This window comes from Simochromis diagramma, unplaced genomic scaffold (genome assembly GCF_900408965.1).
Source record: "Simochromis diagramma unplaced genomic scaffold, fSimDia1.1 OVJJ01000216.1, whole genome shotgun sequence".
In the NCBI taxonomy this organism is placed as follows: Eukaryota; Metazoa; Chordata; class Actinopteri; order Cichliformes; family Cichlidae; genus Simochromis; species Simochromis diagramma.
The window spans coordinates 19,057,122-19,074,050 of NW_024386883.1; the positions used below are offsets into that span (position 1 = coordinate 19,057,122).

At 46.4% G+C, this 16,929-nt stretch overlaps 1 protein-coding gene across 1 annotated transcript in view; it reads right to left on the reverse strand.

Moving 5' to 3' along the window:
- Positions 1-609: 609 nt before the first annotated feature.
- Positions 610-16,929, reverse strand: part of LOC120734014 (protein KIBRA-like) — a 39,263-nt gene continuing 22,943 nt past the window's right edge. The window contains exons 9-22 of the mRNA XM_040032558.1: positions 16,555-16,800; positions 14,101-14,190; positions 12,569-13,224; positions 10,202-10,319; positions 9,847-10,017; positions 9,213-9,405; positions 8,932-9,024; positions 8,293-8,342; positions 7,974-8,172; positions 7,572-7,742; positions 7,403-7,495; positions 6,110-6,340; positions 5,791-5,909; positions 610-5,683 (exon numbers count right to left, since the gene is read on the reverse strand). Coding sequence (XP_039888492.1) covers positions 5,617-5,683; positions 5,791-5,909; positions 6,110-6,340; positions 7,403-7,495; positions 7,572-7,742; positions 7,974-8,172; positions 8,293-8,342; positions 8,932-9,024; positions 9,213-9,405; positions 9,847-10,017; positions 10,202-10,319; positions 12,569-13,224; positions 14,101-14,190; positions 16,555-16,800 — 2,497 coding nt within the window. The 3' untranslated portion in view covers positions 610-5,616. The remainder of the gene's footprint in view (positions 5,684-5,790; positions 5,910-6,109; positions 6,341-7,402; positions 7,496-7,571; positions 7,743-7,973; positions 8,173-8,292; positions 8,343-8,931; positions 9,025-9,212; positions 9,406-9,846; positions 10,018-10,201; positions 10,320-12,568; positions 13,225-14,100; positions 14,191-16,554; positions 16,801-16,929) is intronic.

Sequence of the window (16,929 nt, forward strand, 5' to 3'; positions counted from 1 at the left end):
AGGACTTGGTTGTGCATTAGCAACAAAAAACTTAATTTGAGCCTGAGAGGGTTAAAAAGATCAAATAGATGGTCTCAGGGGAATGTCATCCTCTCTCCTGCTGCTTGTTTGTGTGCGTAGTTTGATTTTTAGGTCAACTTACAAAGAGCTGCAGCTGTTAAACATTTTAACTTTTTTCTATCTACTAAATCAATGTATCACTGTTATCGATACGGTGTCAGAAAATGAGCACAATAAGCTGGTGTGTTTGCATGAAGAAAATCTTGGTCTTGAATCTCTTTACCTTTTACTTTGGTTGGAGAGTGACTGGTTTTGTCTCAGGATCAAATCTTTGCTTTTTTGTAGATGATGTGATTCCGCTCATATCAGCTCAACAATACAATGTATTTTAAAAAAATCACTTTTTTTCCTCCTCTCCAGTTAATGACTGGCATGTAGTCCTAAAATTGTCAGCATATAATAAAAGAAAAGGGACCAAGTCCAGAACCCTGTGGTGTCCCACAGGAGTAATTAAGCTAATTAGACATGCAAGCCAACAATTTAATGCCAAGTTTTCAGATACCAGCATTTTAATAGTCAGGACAGAAAGAAAAACACACAACACATGAGTAGAAGAGAAGAACTTTTTTTTATATGTTGTGAAACTACAAAACATATCGTTTGTTTTTTGTGCTGGTGAAATATTTACAACTCTGGTCGACAGTACAGTGTCTGAGAATAAAATTCACAGCTTTTCAGGACTCTTACGATAAAAAGGAAAAAAACAAAACAAAAAAACAAAACAGGAAAAAAAGCACCCCCCCCCCCCCCCCCCAAAAAAAAAAAAAAAAAAAAAAAAAAAAATCACAGAAGTGCAATAAATACATGCAGTGTGTTTCTCGTAGCCGCCTGCAAACGCATCACCGGGTTTGAACAGATTCATCAGATAAAATAAACATAAAAGCACAAAAAAACCAAAGATTTGCCTACGTGATGAAGAAGAATCATTTGTGGCTAACAGCATTTGTTTTTAAAAAAACCTACATTCCTTCATCCAGATGTTTCAAATAAAAGAGTCTTTTTTTAAATCAGAGGTTAACCGCTGAATTCCTATAGGTCCAACCTACTCGAGGAGACAGAGGACAAACAAAAAACGGCTAATATTAAAAAAATGAAAGTTCCTCCAAGTCTTCTTACACACCCACCGACGGCGGCTCGTTTGGACATTAAACAAAAACATCTCCAGAGCTGCAGTGAACCCGCTGCTCGCCCTGCAGCACGCCCGACTCCGTAACGTTCGTTCAGTTCTCAGTGCGAACAGTCGGCACAAACTGGAATCTACAGCTGATCTGCACTCTGAGAACAACGACGCATTTCTCGTTACCAGCTTTTTTTGATTCATAAAAAAAACACACCAGACGGCGAAAAAAACATGCAAAAGCTCACGAAGTGGTCTGATGAGCAAGTGTACGATTAAAAGTAACTTTTTGTAATTCCCCTCTGCAGACTAACTAAAATGTTCACCACCAGGGGGCAGTGTTTGCTGAATGAGTTGAGCCTTATTTCAATGATAAAAAATGCTCAGTGTGCAGATCAGGTCAAAGCAGCCGTTTCTTCATGTTGTCTTTAGTTAATTTTGGAACATTTACAGTATTTTTTTAAACCCTGAAATTTACATCAAGTACCTTAAAAAGAAAAAAAAAAATCTGGCTGCATCTTTACGGTGACATCAGCAGTCTGAGAGTAAACCAAGGGAAGTTTCAGGATGGTATTGACTGGCAGGTGTTAGCTTAGCTTTAGCACCACATGCTAGCAGCTCACTATTTCCAGCGTCTGATTTTCTGTCGTGCCGTAGCAGAGGGTAAAATTACAAAAACACCTCGTGACGAAGGGGTTTGAATCGTTTTATGTCAGAGGACGGGGATCAGCTTTTAAATCTTTGGTTTTGGTCTTTTTCACTGACTGTTCACACTGATGTCGGGCGATGGTGTCAGATTCACATCCTACCGAGGCTCTTTCAGAAGTCATTCGTGTCTCGTTATTTCAATCTTATTACCTTTTTTAAACATACATTCTAGAAAAATATATCTACTCCTACCTGGATGTGGTGGGACTATCTGACGCTTTAATGAGGACTGAAAACACTCACAGAGACTGGGCAGCAACAGGAAGTGGAGATGACGAAGGTAAACGGTCAAAATGGACAATAAAAAAAAACCTCAATCATTTCCTAGAGCTGCTGTTTCTCCACACAGAGTTAAAAAAAAGAAGAAGAGAGAAACATCTGGAATGACAGCAGCAGCAGCAGCTTGGTTTTCGTCAGCTACGTTCTTCTTTACACGGGGAATGGAAACACGAAGAACAAAATGCACCGACACCATCAGCCTGGTGGCCCAGCAAGAAGGAAAGTCGGACATTCAATATACAGCCGCTTATTTCTGCATTCAGCAGCTACAGAGTGACAACATCAGGCAGTCACAGGCACTTTAGTGACCATTCAAGGCCCAGCGTTCATTTTTAGCTCCATTTTTGGTCTCCACCACCTGAATAAATCATCTGCTCCATGTTCAGCAGGTAGTTTATAATCCCACATTTTGTAATAATAATCTAGAATTCATGTTAAATGTTTTCCATGTGAAGAATTTTCCACCTTTTAAATCGTTATTTTGGAGAAGACTTCCTGACACATGCCAGTATGGAGGATCAAAACCGCCAAAATAATAATGGAACAGCAAGCAAATTAATAAATAAATTACAAATGTAAAAAACAACAAAATTCTTCAACATTCAAGGCATTCAATTATAAAATGTAAGACAAATATCTGTTTACTGACCTTCCCTGTATTTCTGCATAAAATTAATTTAAAAATATTAACTCATGTCACATTTTACAAATTAATAAATACCTACATGTATTTATTTTTTCGAACATTTAATGTCATTTTATTATTCACTCAGTCACATATTTTGTTTATTTTGGCACCTTCAATCCTCCATATGCTGAAAAGTAAAAAAATTTCCTGTGCCAGATTTCTGTTTGCTTGTTTATGTAAACACTACATTAAACATCAGTTTATATAGAACGTGTCAGGAGTCTTTGGGAGTGACGTTTTTCTAACATTTACCAACTCCTGAGGCTCTTTAGCTGCTCAATGCATCGATAAGTTCACTGAATGTGTCTTTCTCCTCGTTTCAGAGCTTCAAACAGACTGAAACGAGGAGAAAAACAGTTTAAATAACCAGCTGAGGAAAAAAAGGCGACATGCTGAGTTTTGCTGGGGCACCACACTAACACCATCCAACAGTTTTAAGTGCAGAAGGTCCGGTTCTAATAGAACTGAATGCTTCACAAACATCCAGTTACAGGTGGAAACGTGAGGGCAGGAAGTCTGAAATTAAAACTGCAAAAACTGATCAGCCAATCAGAGAGAAGCGCAGGAGCTTACGAAGCAAAGCTGGACTTCCGTCTTCCTATTGGCTGACGACTCAGTTTTTTTTCAGTCGCTTCCAGTCAAACAATCATACGATCAATAACAAGTTCACAGTCATCAGAAATGCGTTTGAGATCACTTCCTGTTCCGACAATCAGAAATCGTTCCAGCGTGAGGCAAAGGTTTCCAGACGTTTAACTTTCCAAAAACCCACATCAAGTTTTTCTTTTTTCAAACTTCTACCTCAACTTTCTTAAAGTGCAAACTACCCGATCGACTACCTGAGTGTTAGTGCGAGTTAGTGCTGTTTCTACACCGATGTGTTTGTGTGACGAGAGACGATGATTACGGATTACGCTCAGAGCGACGCGTCTCCTCTGAGCTGCTATCGTGCGGCCACGCTGACGTGCTACGACCACCTGTGCCGTCAGCACGACGTCGCTCAGTTTACAGAAAACTTACAGTTTGTGCCAGTGTTTGAAGATGAAGATAATCCTTAAGATTTCAGTCCAGGTCAGTTTGGCAGTAAGCGTGGCAGCTTATTTTTAACTCTTCGCCTCACAGAGAGCAGCTATGCTTTAATAACAGTTCAAAAAAAATCCTTCTTCATGGCACACTGGACCTCAGTGCAGCCGCTCAGTTAATCCTCTCTGTGAAGGAAGCTGTTTTAGCCCCTCCCCTTTGAGGAAGGCTTTCCTTTGGGTGGAGCCTGAGATGGCCATATTAGGGAAATCCCCTCTGTATGACATCATATAGAACTAAGAGTAAAAAAAAAAGTGTTTGGACAGAATGTTGCAAAATGTTGCCGTCTTCCAGTCCTCTCGTGTATTTTAGTCCGTTTCACTGTTTACAGTACCATTTGTACATGGTACCAATTACTCCTGTATAGTATTTATGTTTATTAGTGTCTAATTCACTTTTTCTTCCTGACTCTTGTGCTGCTGTAACAGGTGAATTTCCTCAGTGATGGATGATTAATAATAAATATGCATCACACAGGAAACCTAAAGAAGTGCGGCGTTAGCTGAACACAAATGCTGCATTTTGGCTCTCTTTGCTCCAGTTTTGGTCTTCGTCACTTTAAAAATCCGGCTCTTATGTTCACAACATAAAAAAAGCAACTTTTAAGTGCCTCATTTTGCAATAAACTGTAGATTTAGTGCATTAAATCTCTTTATAAATGAGCCATAACATGTGATTTGTTGTCTTTTTGGCCTCTGGACTTTGCTACGCCCTCCTTACAGTTTAACAGCGTAGTAAAAACCTATTTAATCCACACTGGGCCATAAAAAACTCAAAGGTATGTTTAAGGTTTAAACAGGCACATGAATGACAATTGGACATGATCCAAAAACTTTCTCCTGCCTGATTGGACGGGATATAATCTGAGGTTATTTAATCTTTACTTAATCTTTAGCGTCTCTTTAAAATGAATCTGACTGGATGCTTCCTGTTGAAATGCATCCTGGGAGTTGTAGCTGCCCTGCTCTAAGAAACAGCTGCTTGTTTTTTGTTCTGATCATTTAACCAGCAGAAACTTCACGTCTGTGTAGAAAATAACCTGACCTGGATTAAAAATCTTAAGGATTATAACTGCGGCGATTCGTCTGCACAAACATGTTTTAGTGTTTCACTGTTGTTGTGTAGGGAGAGCCGCATTTAAAAACAAATACAAAAATTAAACACTGTGCTGTTTGTCTGCTCAGAAAATACTCTAATAATAAACAAACTAATCCCACATCATCTGAAGGTCAATATTAAATATCTTCAAGCTGCAGCTGAATTTTCCTTTGAGTACCATTTTTGATTTTGTGCCATTTTCAGTACAAAAGTCTTCGTATGCTCATGTGTGACTGTATGATTCTGTGCTGGAATGATTTTAAACACCTACGAGTCTAAGAACAGCCGGTTAGTAACAGGAACAAAAACAGAAAAGTGGAAACGAGAATAAAAAAGGAAAAAAACAAAAGCTCCAGCAGTGCTATCGCTAATTTACAAACAAAGACTATCCACATTAGAAATGCTGAGCTCTTTAAAATTACTCTCTCCACGGTTTCAAAGGTTTTTTCCTACTTATTATTATTATTATTATCAGTGTTATTATTATTATTTATTTTAATTCTTCATAATACCGCCAGACGTTTGCTTCGTCGGTGAGGGAACAGCAGGGAACGACTCCGGAAGGAAAATACTTTGAAATGCTTCTCTACACGTCGTCGGCCGGCAGGTCGGGGATGCAGGTCTTCGCTCGTGTGAAGAACGCCATCTTCTCTCTGAAACCACACACAGCGAACAGTGACATCATCATCGTGCGCGATGAGGTCGCCACCTTCAAACTGCCCCACGAATGAATCTGTGGTGGTGACGGTGCTTTTCGTACCTGAAGGTCTGCAGCTCGGGGACCTCTTTGCGGCTCTGGCCTCTGATCTTGTGGACGTCCTTGGCTGCGGCCTTCATCATTTTCTCCACCCTCTTCTCCTGCTGCTGCTCCTCTCGAGTCTGAAGAGAACAAAAGCAGCGAGTTTTATTCCAGCGGGACAACTATACTGTGACAGTAAAAAAAGAAAGAAAGCGCCCTCTGGAGGATCATCTGTTTCATCTGCACATTGAGAGCAAACGAGGACACAGACACTGATTTCACCATGTAACATGTGGACAGAGGCTCCACGGGAGGCCTGGACACTCGGCGGTAAGTTCACCTGTTTCTCGGCCTGCCTGAGGAGCAGCCGGAAGCGTTCGTCTTCTTGGACCCAGGCGGGCAGCTCTTTCTGGCCCTGCTGCCTCGCCTTCTCCAGCTGCGTCTTCAGCTCCCGCAGCACCCGCAGCTCCTGCGCCAGCCGAGCCTGCCGCGTCCGGGACACCTGCAGGTCCAGCTCCAGGTCCAGAGAGGTCCGCAGCAGCCCGTCCAGACCTTTAACGGGTACAGGAGGCTGAGAGAGGATGAAGGGGCGGGGTTAAGTGCCGAGGACAAAACACAAATTTGCTGGAAAATCATCGACTATGAACTGACGAGCTCTTAAAAATGTGACAGAGAATCTGACAGAAACTGAACGAGTGCAACAGTAACACCATCGACTTTCTCCCCGCTGCAGCACAAACTCACAACGTCACAGTGCTCCTGCTGCCTGGTTCTGTCAGTCAGACAGGCTGAGTTTGAGCCGAGGGCAAAGAAAGAAAAATGCATAAAAAAACAAACCCAAAGCTAACAGAATCCAAACATCAGGGTGACGCTGATCTAAACTTAACCAGGGCTGGACCACAGCTCGACGCACACAGTCCTGCTACGTCTGCGCAGGTTTAAGTGCAGCCATCAGCGATGAAGCCTGTAAAGTCCTCGATCTCTGGAGGGGGCTTAAAAGTCACCCGAGTGTTTAATAACACCTCGGCCTATTTACAAATACTGTCACCAACACCTGCTGCCGTGGAGCCCCGAGAGGCCGAAGCTGCTGCCTCGACTTTAAATTAATAGAAACTGGCAAATGTCAGCGCTGCATTAAACATTCAGACGGTCATTAAATATTAAGAGTCGCTTCACTGGGAGTCGTTAGGAGGTTTAAAGCCTCACAAAATGCAAATTGTCTTAATGCGGTCAGCAAATGTGAAGGTATTACTTTCAAGAAGTCGAGAAGCAGGAGGATCAGAAAGACGAGAGAAACCGCACCACTGAAGCTGAAACACGGGAACCGAGCGTCCCGCGGTTCAGCGTGAACAGCCACGCTCACAGGTGAAGGGGGAGGGGCTAAAATGGCTCATTACAGACAGTGCTGCACCGAAGCTCAGTATCAGATAAACTAGGATTATTATGAACTGTGAATCATGCAAAGCTACTTTAGCAGAGTTACTTACTCAACAAATACCAACAAAGCTTCAATGACGAGTCTCACAAAGGAACTACTTTCTTTTGTCTACATCCGCCACACAAAGTAGGCGTGACGCTAGCTAATGTATAATGGTTCTGCAGTGATGCAGAGGTGAGGGGGCGGAGTCTTTACCCTCTTCATGCGCATGCTGCGTCTCTCGGAGGCGTTTCTGACAAACGGGGACTTCTTGGAGAGCGTGGAGCTGTCGCTGTCACTGCGGTTAATCTGCGAGGACAAAATCGAGCGTTTAATGAGGTCGCAGCGTCACCATCGGCGCAAATCCTGCGTAGGTCTCACTTACCCTGCAGATGTACTGGCTCTGAGGTCCGGGCGAGAAGGTCTTGGAGCGGATGATGGTGTTGCCCCTCATGAAGGGGTTCTGCTGGCGGACGTCCGGGCGCCGCTCTTTGGGCCGAACCACGGAGCAGTGATGCAGCGACGGCAGGCTGTCCATGCTCGTCTCCTTGTTCACCTGTAGGAGAGAACCGCAGCGGTAACGAGGACGCTCACCGACCGAGGCGCCGTCACAGTGTTAGTTCTAAAACTGCTTCTGCTTAAAAACAAACTGGAAAAAGGTCCACTGGAACGGGAAGTCATCCTTCTTCTTCCCCTGCTTAAATGTCAGCGTTCCCAATTATCAGAGAAGAAGAACTCTCAACACAAAGCGGCTCGTTGACCTTTAAGCTGAAATAAATGGCGTTACCTTCTCTGTGATGGCGGCTGCCGCCACCGCCGTCGGAGGAGGAGGGGGTTTGGTCCCCTTCTCCTCATCTTCCTCCTCCTCTGCTTCCCATTGGCTGCTCTCGGGATAAAACTCATCCTCGTCCTTCAGAGGCCCCGCCCCCTCCACGCCGTGCCCTTCGTCGTCCTCGAACATGTCCGCCTCCAGAGGCTCGCCATGCCTGATGAAGACCAACCACAGACACTCGTTCTTACTCGCTACGCCACCATCGTCTTCCTCAGACCGAACACGAGGCTCGCTCATAGTTTGCATCACTCAGGTTTTCATCCTCAACACTCACCACTCGTCATCCTCAGGCCCTCCCGCTCGGTCGCCGCTGGAAACGCGAGTCTGAAACACAAACAGTTGCATCAGGACTTTTTAATCCTCCGATCAGTTCAAACATTTTTTAGATGATTCAACAACGACATCCCCGTCACACTCGTAACACACACAGCATTTATGTCCCGAACAGTTTTCCACACTGATTGTGCAGCAGTAGAATTCCTCTTATATTCCTACAGCAACCAACATGGCGTCTTACTTTCTATCCCTTTAATCTGATTTATGTATTTAGATTGAAGCTCTGTGATGGATATTCTATTCTATTCTATTGTATTCTATTCTGTCTCACTCACAGCTCCACCTTTAAAGACTTTTTGACCTTTTTATTGACTCATGTATCAATTTAATGACAGAAATGTGTAAAATTGTAACTGTTACTTTTCCTCTTCCTTCTTCATGTGCGCACAAACGACTTTATTATTATGATCAATATTTCCTCACAGGGACGTTAAACTCATGTTGTGACTCACTGAAAGCATCTAAATGTGAAAAAAGGACATCTGAGAACTAAAATGAGAAGAATTCGTTTTGAATGAAACTGGAGAGGAAACGAAGCACGGCTCATTTCTGGGCCGCTCGCCGGGCTTCTGCTGACCTCGGGCAGGTAGACACGACTCAGCAGGTTGTACCACTTGGTGCACTTCTCCTCCGAACAGCTGACGTCAGCGAGGCTGATCTGAGCTCCCGCCTGCAGCGAGGAAGAGGAGGAAGGGATTCAGAGAGAGCGTGAGCATGTATTAAACTGTGTGTGACAAGAACCTCGTTAACAGCTGATTAATTAACAGCTGATGACCTTTAACAAACAAACCGTGAGATCCTCGATGATTAGTGAACATTATCTTTTTTTTTTACAGTGACGTATGAACTGAAACTAACCAGACACTCTTCGTGGCCCGACTTGCCGGTGTCGCACACGTCCACCCTCAGGGTCTTCTGCCGCAGTGCACTGTGGGATATCTGCATGCCAAACACCTCGTTGAACTCCACGGCGTCTCGAGGTGGCGAGCTGCGTGTTCGGAAGAGGCAGCGAGTGGCCTCCACGCAGGGAAGCACCGCCACGCGTACATACCTGCAGGAGGAAAGGGCAAAGGTCACGCGATGATGTCGCGATGTAAATTACAGACTGTACACTAAAGATGGACGTAGCCTCCATGGCATCAACCTCTGGTTTAGTTTTTTTACTTTGGAGAAAAAGTTTGTTTACTTTTTTATTAACTTTATTACTTCATCACCTAAAGGCGGAGCTAAAGGCGGAGCTAAAGGCGGAGCGGCTTGGCTGTTTTCTGGGACTATACTTACACGTATTTTAGTTTTCTAACGTTCATTATGATCTCAGTAAATAATCATTTTAGTTTTAGATCCGATTCCATAAAACTGCCCCTAGAAAAGAAAAAAACGACCGTATTGAGTTTTTCTGTTGAGCGCCTCAAACACACGGCAGCGTGGCAGAGGCCATTAAACCTGCTGAGATACGTTCGAGGGACAGGAAACACAGACTGAGACTTCGTACATTTTCTGGTCGGTCGGCAGACAGAGGGCGCTGCAGTTGGACAGCTGCATGACGTAGACGGTGAAGCGCCGGTCTCTGGCCTCGTAACGGAAGCCGAGCTGCACCTGAGGGCAGCCGGGCGCCAGGCGGTCCTCGTAGGAGCTCAGCAGGAGGTCAGCGGGGAGGCCGGGTCTGCGGGAAACAGCACGCAGAGTTATTTTAACCTCCAGCTGCAGTTATGGGAAATCCGTCCAATGCCACTCATTTATTAACAAACTGTAACTTTAAATTTCTGAAACAAAGAGCCAGACCAGGAAAAATAAAAGCGTAACAATACGAGGACAAACCTACGACCTCAAATGTAAAACCTTCGTACTTGCGCTCTGACGGCTCGTACACGCCACTGTCGCCGGCGACCGACTCGTCGGACACGGCCGAGGTCACCCCAATCTTCTTTGGCCCCGCCCCCGTCCCTCGCAGCTCGGAAGCTGAGCCTAAAAAAACCAAAAGAAGAGAAATAAATAAATAATTTGATGTGTATTTGTAATCTCCATCAGCTTTGCATGAGTCACAGTTCAAAATCATCCTTCAATAAAGCGCTGAAAAGCCGAAACAGCGACCACGTGTGGCGTCTTTGACTCCCGCTCGTGTTATTTATGTGCAAGTACAAAACTAAAACGTCCAAACTGTAGAGAAAAATGATGAAACCTGAACACGAGTCTATCTGATCCCTGAGCTGAGGTCAATGAAGGGAACCAATCAAACCTGGCCTGGAGCCGCACAGCACTGCAAACAACACATTCAAACTAATATAATCAATAATCTGTGGACTGCATGTGATGTGGACCTGAGAAAGACTTCAGGCTCGTGTGGCTTCGACCTGATAAGAGCAGGAAACCAGACACCAGGTGCAGCTTTCACCTGAGCCTGACTCTCACTGCCGCTCTCTCATTAACCACACAAAGGTGCAACAAGCTGCAAAAAACGTAAACATGTAAAATAACAGCTTCTTTTTTTATTTGAATTAAACTTTCTTTTTCTCCTCGTCTGACGTTTTCTTGATTATTAAACACATTATTCAACAACACCGACCGTCACTGAAGTTAAAAGTGTCTCTCGCAGCGGAGGTATTTCATATTTTAACTATTTAAGTGAAGCTCAAATAAAGAAGTAAATGGGGGGAGGGAGATGAGGGTGGTAGGGGTCACGTCCAGCAGAGATTTGGGGAATTTTTGCCCATAAAGCCCTCGTTGCTGGTCCCAGTCAGTCTGACATCATGGCGGGACGTCTGCGAGCTCAGGTGGAGGCAAGAGCGCCACGAAAGACGTCGGAGCCGACAGCAGATCAGGAGAGAGACAAGCCGGTAACAAAAGCAAAGGTAGGTCAGCGCTCAGGTGCAGAAAGGGGCCTGGGAGGGGAGTGAAACGTGAAAACATCACATTCATCGACTCACTCGGTCCTAAAACAAACGCGTTAGGTCCACAGGCCCCGCCTGATCCAAAACACAAGACAAGACCCTCAGAAGTGTCCTTCTAAACCCTGAAAATGTTGCTCTCTCCGGTATTTATGACGTTACGAGGGATCAGAAATAAGAACTGATCAATACACCGGCACCAGGCTATCAGCTGATATCGATATCGTGTCAGCATCAATAACAGCCGATAAAAAAAATGTAAGAGTAGAAGAAGAAACGGGAGAAACATGCGTGAACCGTGTTACAGGTGTTGATGTTGCATAATTTGTCCTGTAGAGGGCGCCCTGCTGCTGCTGCAGGCTGGCACAGCGTAAACGAGCAAACGAGTAATCCAGCAAAACAGGATTAAACCCAGAAAGGACTCGTTAATAACGACACTAACAAACGTCAGGCAAAGATGTTTGTGTTTTATGTCCCTGAAATGTCCCACATATCGAATGTTTTAGTCGCCAAATACAAACGTCAGCCTAAAATCCTGCATCCGTCGGCCGTATCAGAAATACAGGAAAAAACCAAATGATTGTACTGAGAGGATGTAGGAGGAGAAGATGAAATATCATAAAAAGTCTTTTTTTAAAGACTGAACTGATTTACCTGGAAAAAAAGTTTTTCAATTATTTAGTTTTAAAATGAATAAAAGTCAAAATTATACCTGAAAAATTAAACTGGAGCAATGAAGCGATCACAGCGATCACGTCTCCTGATGCAGAGAACGAGCTTCAGACTGAACAGCTGCAACCCTAAACCCTCCAGACCTTCACCTCCACCCTCCTCATCGCTGCCAGCAGCCGTCAGGTGTCACACACAGTATTAGATTCCTCATCACGCACACTGAGAGGAGGAGGAGGATTCCTGGAGTCGGGCTTTCTAATAAAGCTTTTTCTCTGAAGTCAAGAGCGGCCTCTGTCACAGCGACTCGTTCCTGACTATGTTTTACAAGTCAGACCTGACTGCTGAGCGGCTGAGAGGCTGGGAGGCTCCTCAGGTCTGATGAAGAGTCACGTTTCCACTCAAACACGCAGCTTTCATTCTAGTTTCTGATGGCGGGCGGTTATAAAGACGGCTCGCTGTCACCTTAGCAACACTGAGGATTAAAAGCGTTCGTCCTCACTGAGATGAAGACGTGCTTCCAGTTTTTGAAGCCTGAGGAGTTCGTGTGATTGCTGATGCAGCAGGACTCAAAGCGAAACCAGAATCAGTGACTGGGATCAACAACGACTAAAAACATCAGACAGATCGTGCTGTGTAATCGTGCTGCTTCCTGTTTACCTTTGACCTCCTCGCCCAGCCTGCCGTGGTGGTTCTGCTTCTCCTCCGGACCTCCCTGCTCCTCCTGACGCTGCTCCTCAGAGTCCAGCCTGAGCTCCAGCTCGGCCAGCCTGCTGTGGAGCTCCAGGTCGAGGCCCAACCCGGAGCCCCCCGACTGGCCCGCGAACGTCTCGCCTGACAGGAAGCTAGCGTCCGTGACCAGGGGCGAGCACGGCGGAGACAGCGAGGAGAGAGACGAGCGCGGGGATAAGGAGTTCATTGAGCGCGGGGTTTCTGACAGTTTGAGGGCCTGGATCCTGGAAGGCTCCGCCCCCACGCCAGCCCCTGTGCCTCCTCCAGCGTCTCCTCCGGTGCCTCCCGACTTGCTCTGGGGTCTCCCGGCGTCTTTCGTGCCGCTGCCGGTCACCACCTCGTGCTCGTGTATGGTGGTGATGGAGCTGGAGGGCCGGTACCCTCCCTGGACGCCCTCCTGCAGGAGGCTGTCCAGCTTGTTCTGGAAGTCCGGGTCGGCCAGCTCCGGCTGCTCCAGGTAGATGTCGGTGAAGCTGAGGGAGGAGGTGGAGCCAAGGCTGGAGGTGGTGGCCAGCGAGCCGCGGCTGGAGGTCAGAGAGCCTCGACTGCTGCCGGACGAACAGGAGAGGGTGCTGGCCGACAGGCTGAGGAGGAAGAGGGAGGAAGTTAACCACAGACACAGTGAGTCGGCCGATCGGTGCAATCGTGTCAACGTTGGAGCGCGAGTCTGTTCACCTGCATCTACAAACACAAGTCCGTTTCTCGTATCTGCGGCGCTACGTCACAAACGTTAAACCGCCGCTCGGCTTCATTATGATTTCAAAAACATATTTAAAGAGTCTTGGTTGACGTTTGTTTGCTTTGCTTCTTTTCTTTGAATAATTGAAACGACTCCAGCTCAAGCTAATTAAAGCGTGACGGCTCGTTGACACGGACGCGGCGCACTTCCTGTCCTGTTACATCCACCAAACTCGGGAGGAGACGGAGAAGCCGACAACGCTCAACTTGTGGTGTTGAGCTTCTTACGGCACTGATTTTAAAAAGAGCAGAATAACAACACAAACGCTTTCATCTGTGGGAAACGTTCGGCCGCTAAAGGTCGAATATTTCCATCTGTCGACCGCCCGCTGAGAGCGAGCCGAGAGAAATCTGTCCCACTAACGAGAAACAAACCACGACACAAACATTTAACAAAAACACTTCTGCTCCACTGATCCACATCATTTTTCTGCATCCTTATTTCTACTTCATGTCTTTTTATAAATAAGGTTTTAAAATGAGCGACACAGAGCACAGAGTCCGTTTTACGTTCCCTTATTTAACGCACTTTTACGTACTTCCTGTTATTTCTGCCCATTTGGTTTAACATATTCAATGCCTGATTCTGTCTTGAGCCTTTATTTTGAAAAAAACTGGAAACTTCAGTCTCACTTCTGCAGATTCTTCCATCATTCTCTGAGTAATCGTAAACTTTAAAGACGTGTTAATCATCTTTAATGAGCTCAACGAGAAGCACGAACCTCTTGAGCTGCGTGTGGAGCATGGTGGCGAGGCGAACGTTCTCCTCCAGCTCTCTGACCAGCTTGTTCCTCTTGCAGTGAAGACGAAGCCTGAAACAACAAAAACACAAAGACGCCGTTTAGTTTCTGCAGCACAGAAAAAAATCGATGCCGACAGCAGCTCCTGAACGCCACACAAGCTGCAGCAGTTAAGGAGATCTACAGCCTCGGTGCAAACAGACGTCTCCCTTTTACACATTTTTATTTAAACCTCTGACTCCTCGCCATCAGGATCAGGACACCATGGAGACACCGCCATCTTCTCTCCGCATGTTAACCACCCCTGCAGCAGGGTGAAGTCCTCCCCGAGGCCGCTTACAGCATGTCGAGGTCTTTCTCCAGTCCTCTCGCCACCGTCCTATCACAATAAAGCTAGGACATCTTTTATTTACAGTGTGTGCTTCTCCACCAAAGGCAGTCAGCTAGTTCTAACTAGTTTTAACTAGTTTTAACTAGTTTTAACTAGTTTTTATTAGTAAATGTGCATTAAGGACATTTCAGGAGCTGTTAAAGGAGCTGCAGAAACCCTGCTGTCCACATGGAGGCAGACCTGAGCAACACTCAGACTGAACCGCCCAAAATCTTTAAACCAGAACCTGCAGGTGTGTCTGTGTGTGTGTGTGTGTGTGTGTGTGTGTGTCTGTGTGTGTGTGTGTCTGTGTCTGTGTGTGCGTGTGTGTGTGTCTGTGTGTCTGTGTGTGTGTGTGTCTGTGTCTGTGTGTGCGTGTGTGTGTGTGTGTGTGTGTGTGTGTGTGTGTAGTCTGTGTGTGTGTGTGTGCGCGAGTGTGTGTGTGTGTGTGTGTGTGCGCGAGTGTGTGTGTGTGAGAGTGTGAGAGAGAGAGTGTCTGTGTGTATGTGTGTCTGTGTGAGTGTGTGTGTATGTGTGTTTGTGCGAGTGTGTGTGTATGTGTGTTTGTGCGAGTGTGTGTATGTGTGTTTGTGTGTGTGTGCGAGTGTGTGTGTATGTGTGTTTGTGCGAGTGTGTGTATGTGTGTTTGTGTGTGTGTGTGAGTGTGTGTGTGTGTCTGTGTGTGTGTCTGTATGTGTGTTTGTGTGTGTGTGTGTGTGTGTGTGTGTGTGTGTGTGTGTGTGTGTGCCTGTGTGTGTGTGTGAGTGTGTGTGTGTGAGTCTGTGTGTGTGAGTCTGTGTGTGTGTGTGCGCGAGTGTGTGTGCGAGTGTGTGTGCGTGTGAGTGTGTGTGTGTGTGTGTGTGTGTGTGTGTGTGTGAGTCTGTGTGTGTGTGTGTGCGCGAGTGTGTGAGTGAGTCTGTGTGTGTGAGTCTGTGTGTGTGAGTCTGTGTGTGTGTGTGTGCGCGAGTGTGTGTGTGTGTGTGTGTGTGTGTGAGTGTGTGTGTGAGTGTGTGTGTGTGTGTGTGTGCGAGTGTGTGTGTGTGTGTAAAGGGGGAGAAGGTGGACTAAAAGAGGTTCTTGTTCTTTGTGTCGCCTCTCAGGTTACAGGAACAGGAGACGCGACACAAAGAGAGTCTGAGCTCAGGTAGAGTCTGACCTGAACAGGAACAACAGGAGTCCTGTTGGAGGAGGAGGAGGGGGGGGGGGGGGGGGGGTGTCTGTGGTATTCAGGAAATGTGAAAGTGGTGCTACGAGGCTAGGAGGGATGCAAGGGACTGATGATGATGAGGAGGAGGAGGAGGAGGAGGAGGAGGAGGAGATTCTTCATGCTCCTTGGGGAGGGCTGACGTCTGTAAAGGTCAGCTGCATCACCAGCTGGTAAGGACATAATGACGCTGTTTACACACACCTGTCATCACCTCTGACCTCCTTTACGCTGCAGCTGCTTTTTAGTTTCTGCAGATGCGTTCAGGAACTGAACCAGCAGGTGATTGATGAGGCGCTGCGGTACCATCGGGCTCTTCGTACAGGTCGCCACCGCGGATCGGCTCCCGGCCCCGCACCCTCTGCAAGTGCACGAGGTTCCTCATCGCTGCACCGTGCATGACGAGCAAAGGTAAATCACTCCCCGCTGGAGTTGCATAACACACTGAAGCTTGCGACTTTGTGCTTTTTATACCGCCTCCAGATTACAGGAGGTACACCGAGGGAACCGCACTCACAGCGAGTCCTGCTGCAGCAAACCACAGGAGGAGGAACGGTTACCCGAGCACGGCGAGAAAATACAAATGTCACACAGCAGGACGCTGACAACCTGCAGAGTATAACCTGCAAACCCAGACGCTCCCTGAACGCATCACATACAAACAAAGTTTTGGTAAAGTGCGTTTTCACACTAACGACTGGAACCGAATCCTGGTTCTAAAAGTCAGGAAAAAATGAAAGCCGCGGTGTCAGGGCGACGTTTCCCACGTGTGAGTAACGTTTCTCTGGGTTTTGAACTGTGATTTGTAGCATCAGCGCTCACCCTGCAGCACACGTTCTCATTACAGTCGTACATTAATCACCTTTCGGTCAGCGCCTTGCTCTGGTTGTCTCTGGCGGCCTGCAGGTCTCGCTCCAGCCGCTTCTTCTCGGACTCCAGCTTCTCTGCGTCGTTGGGCTGCAGCCGCTGCCGCGGGCTGATGTACTGCAGCTCCTTCAGAAGCTCCTCCTTCTCGTTGATGAGGATGAGGCGGTCCCGCTCCGGGTCCAGCAGCCCCGGCCACGCCTCGCTGTCCAGTTTGGCGATCTGCACCTCGATGGTGGCGATCCTGGGAGAGGAAACGAAGGAAACTGTTTCAGCTTTTTCAACAGAAATCGTCGTTCCAGCCGTAAACAAACGTAACACTTTAAAATCGCCTTTAAGCCCAGAATCAGGCAGATTATCAGGAGCAAACAGA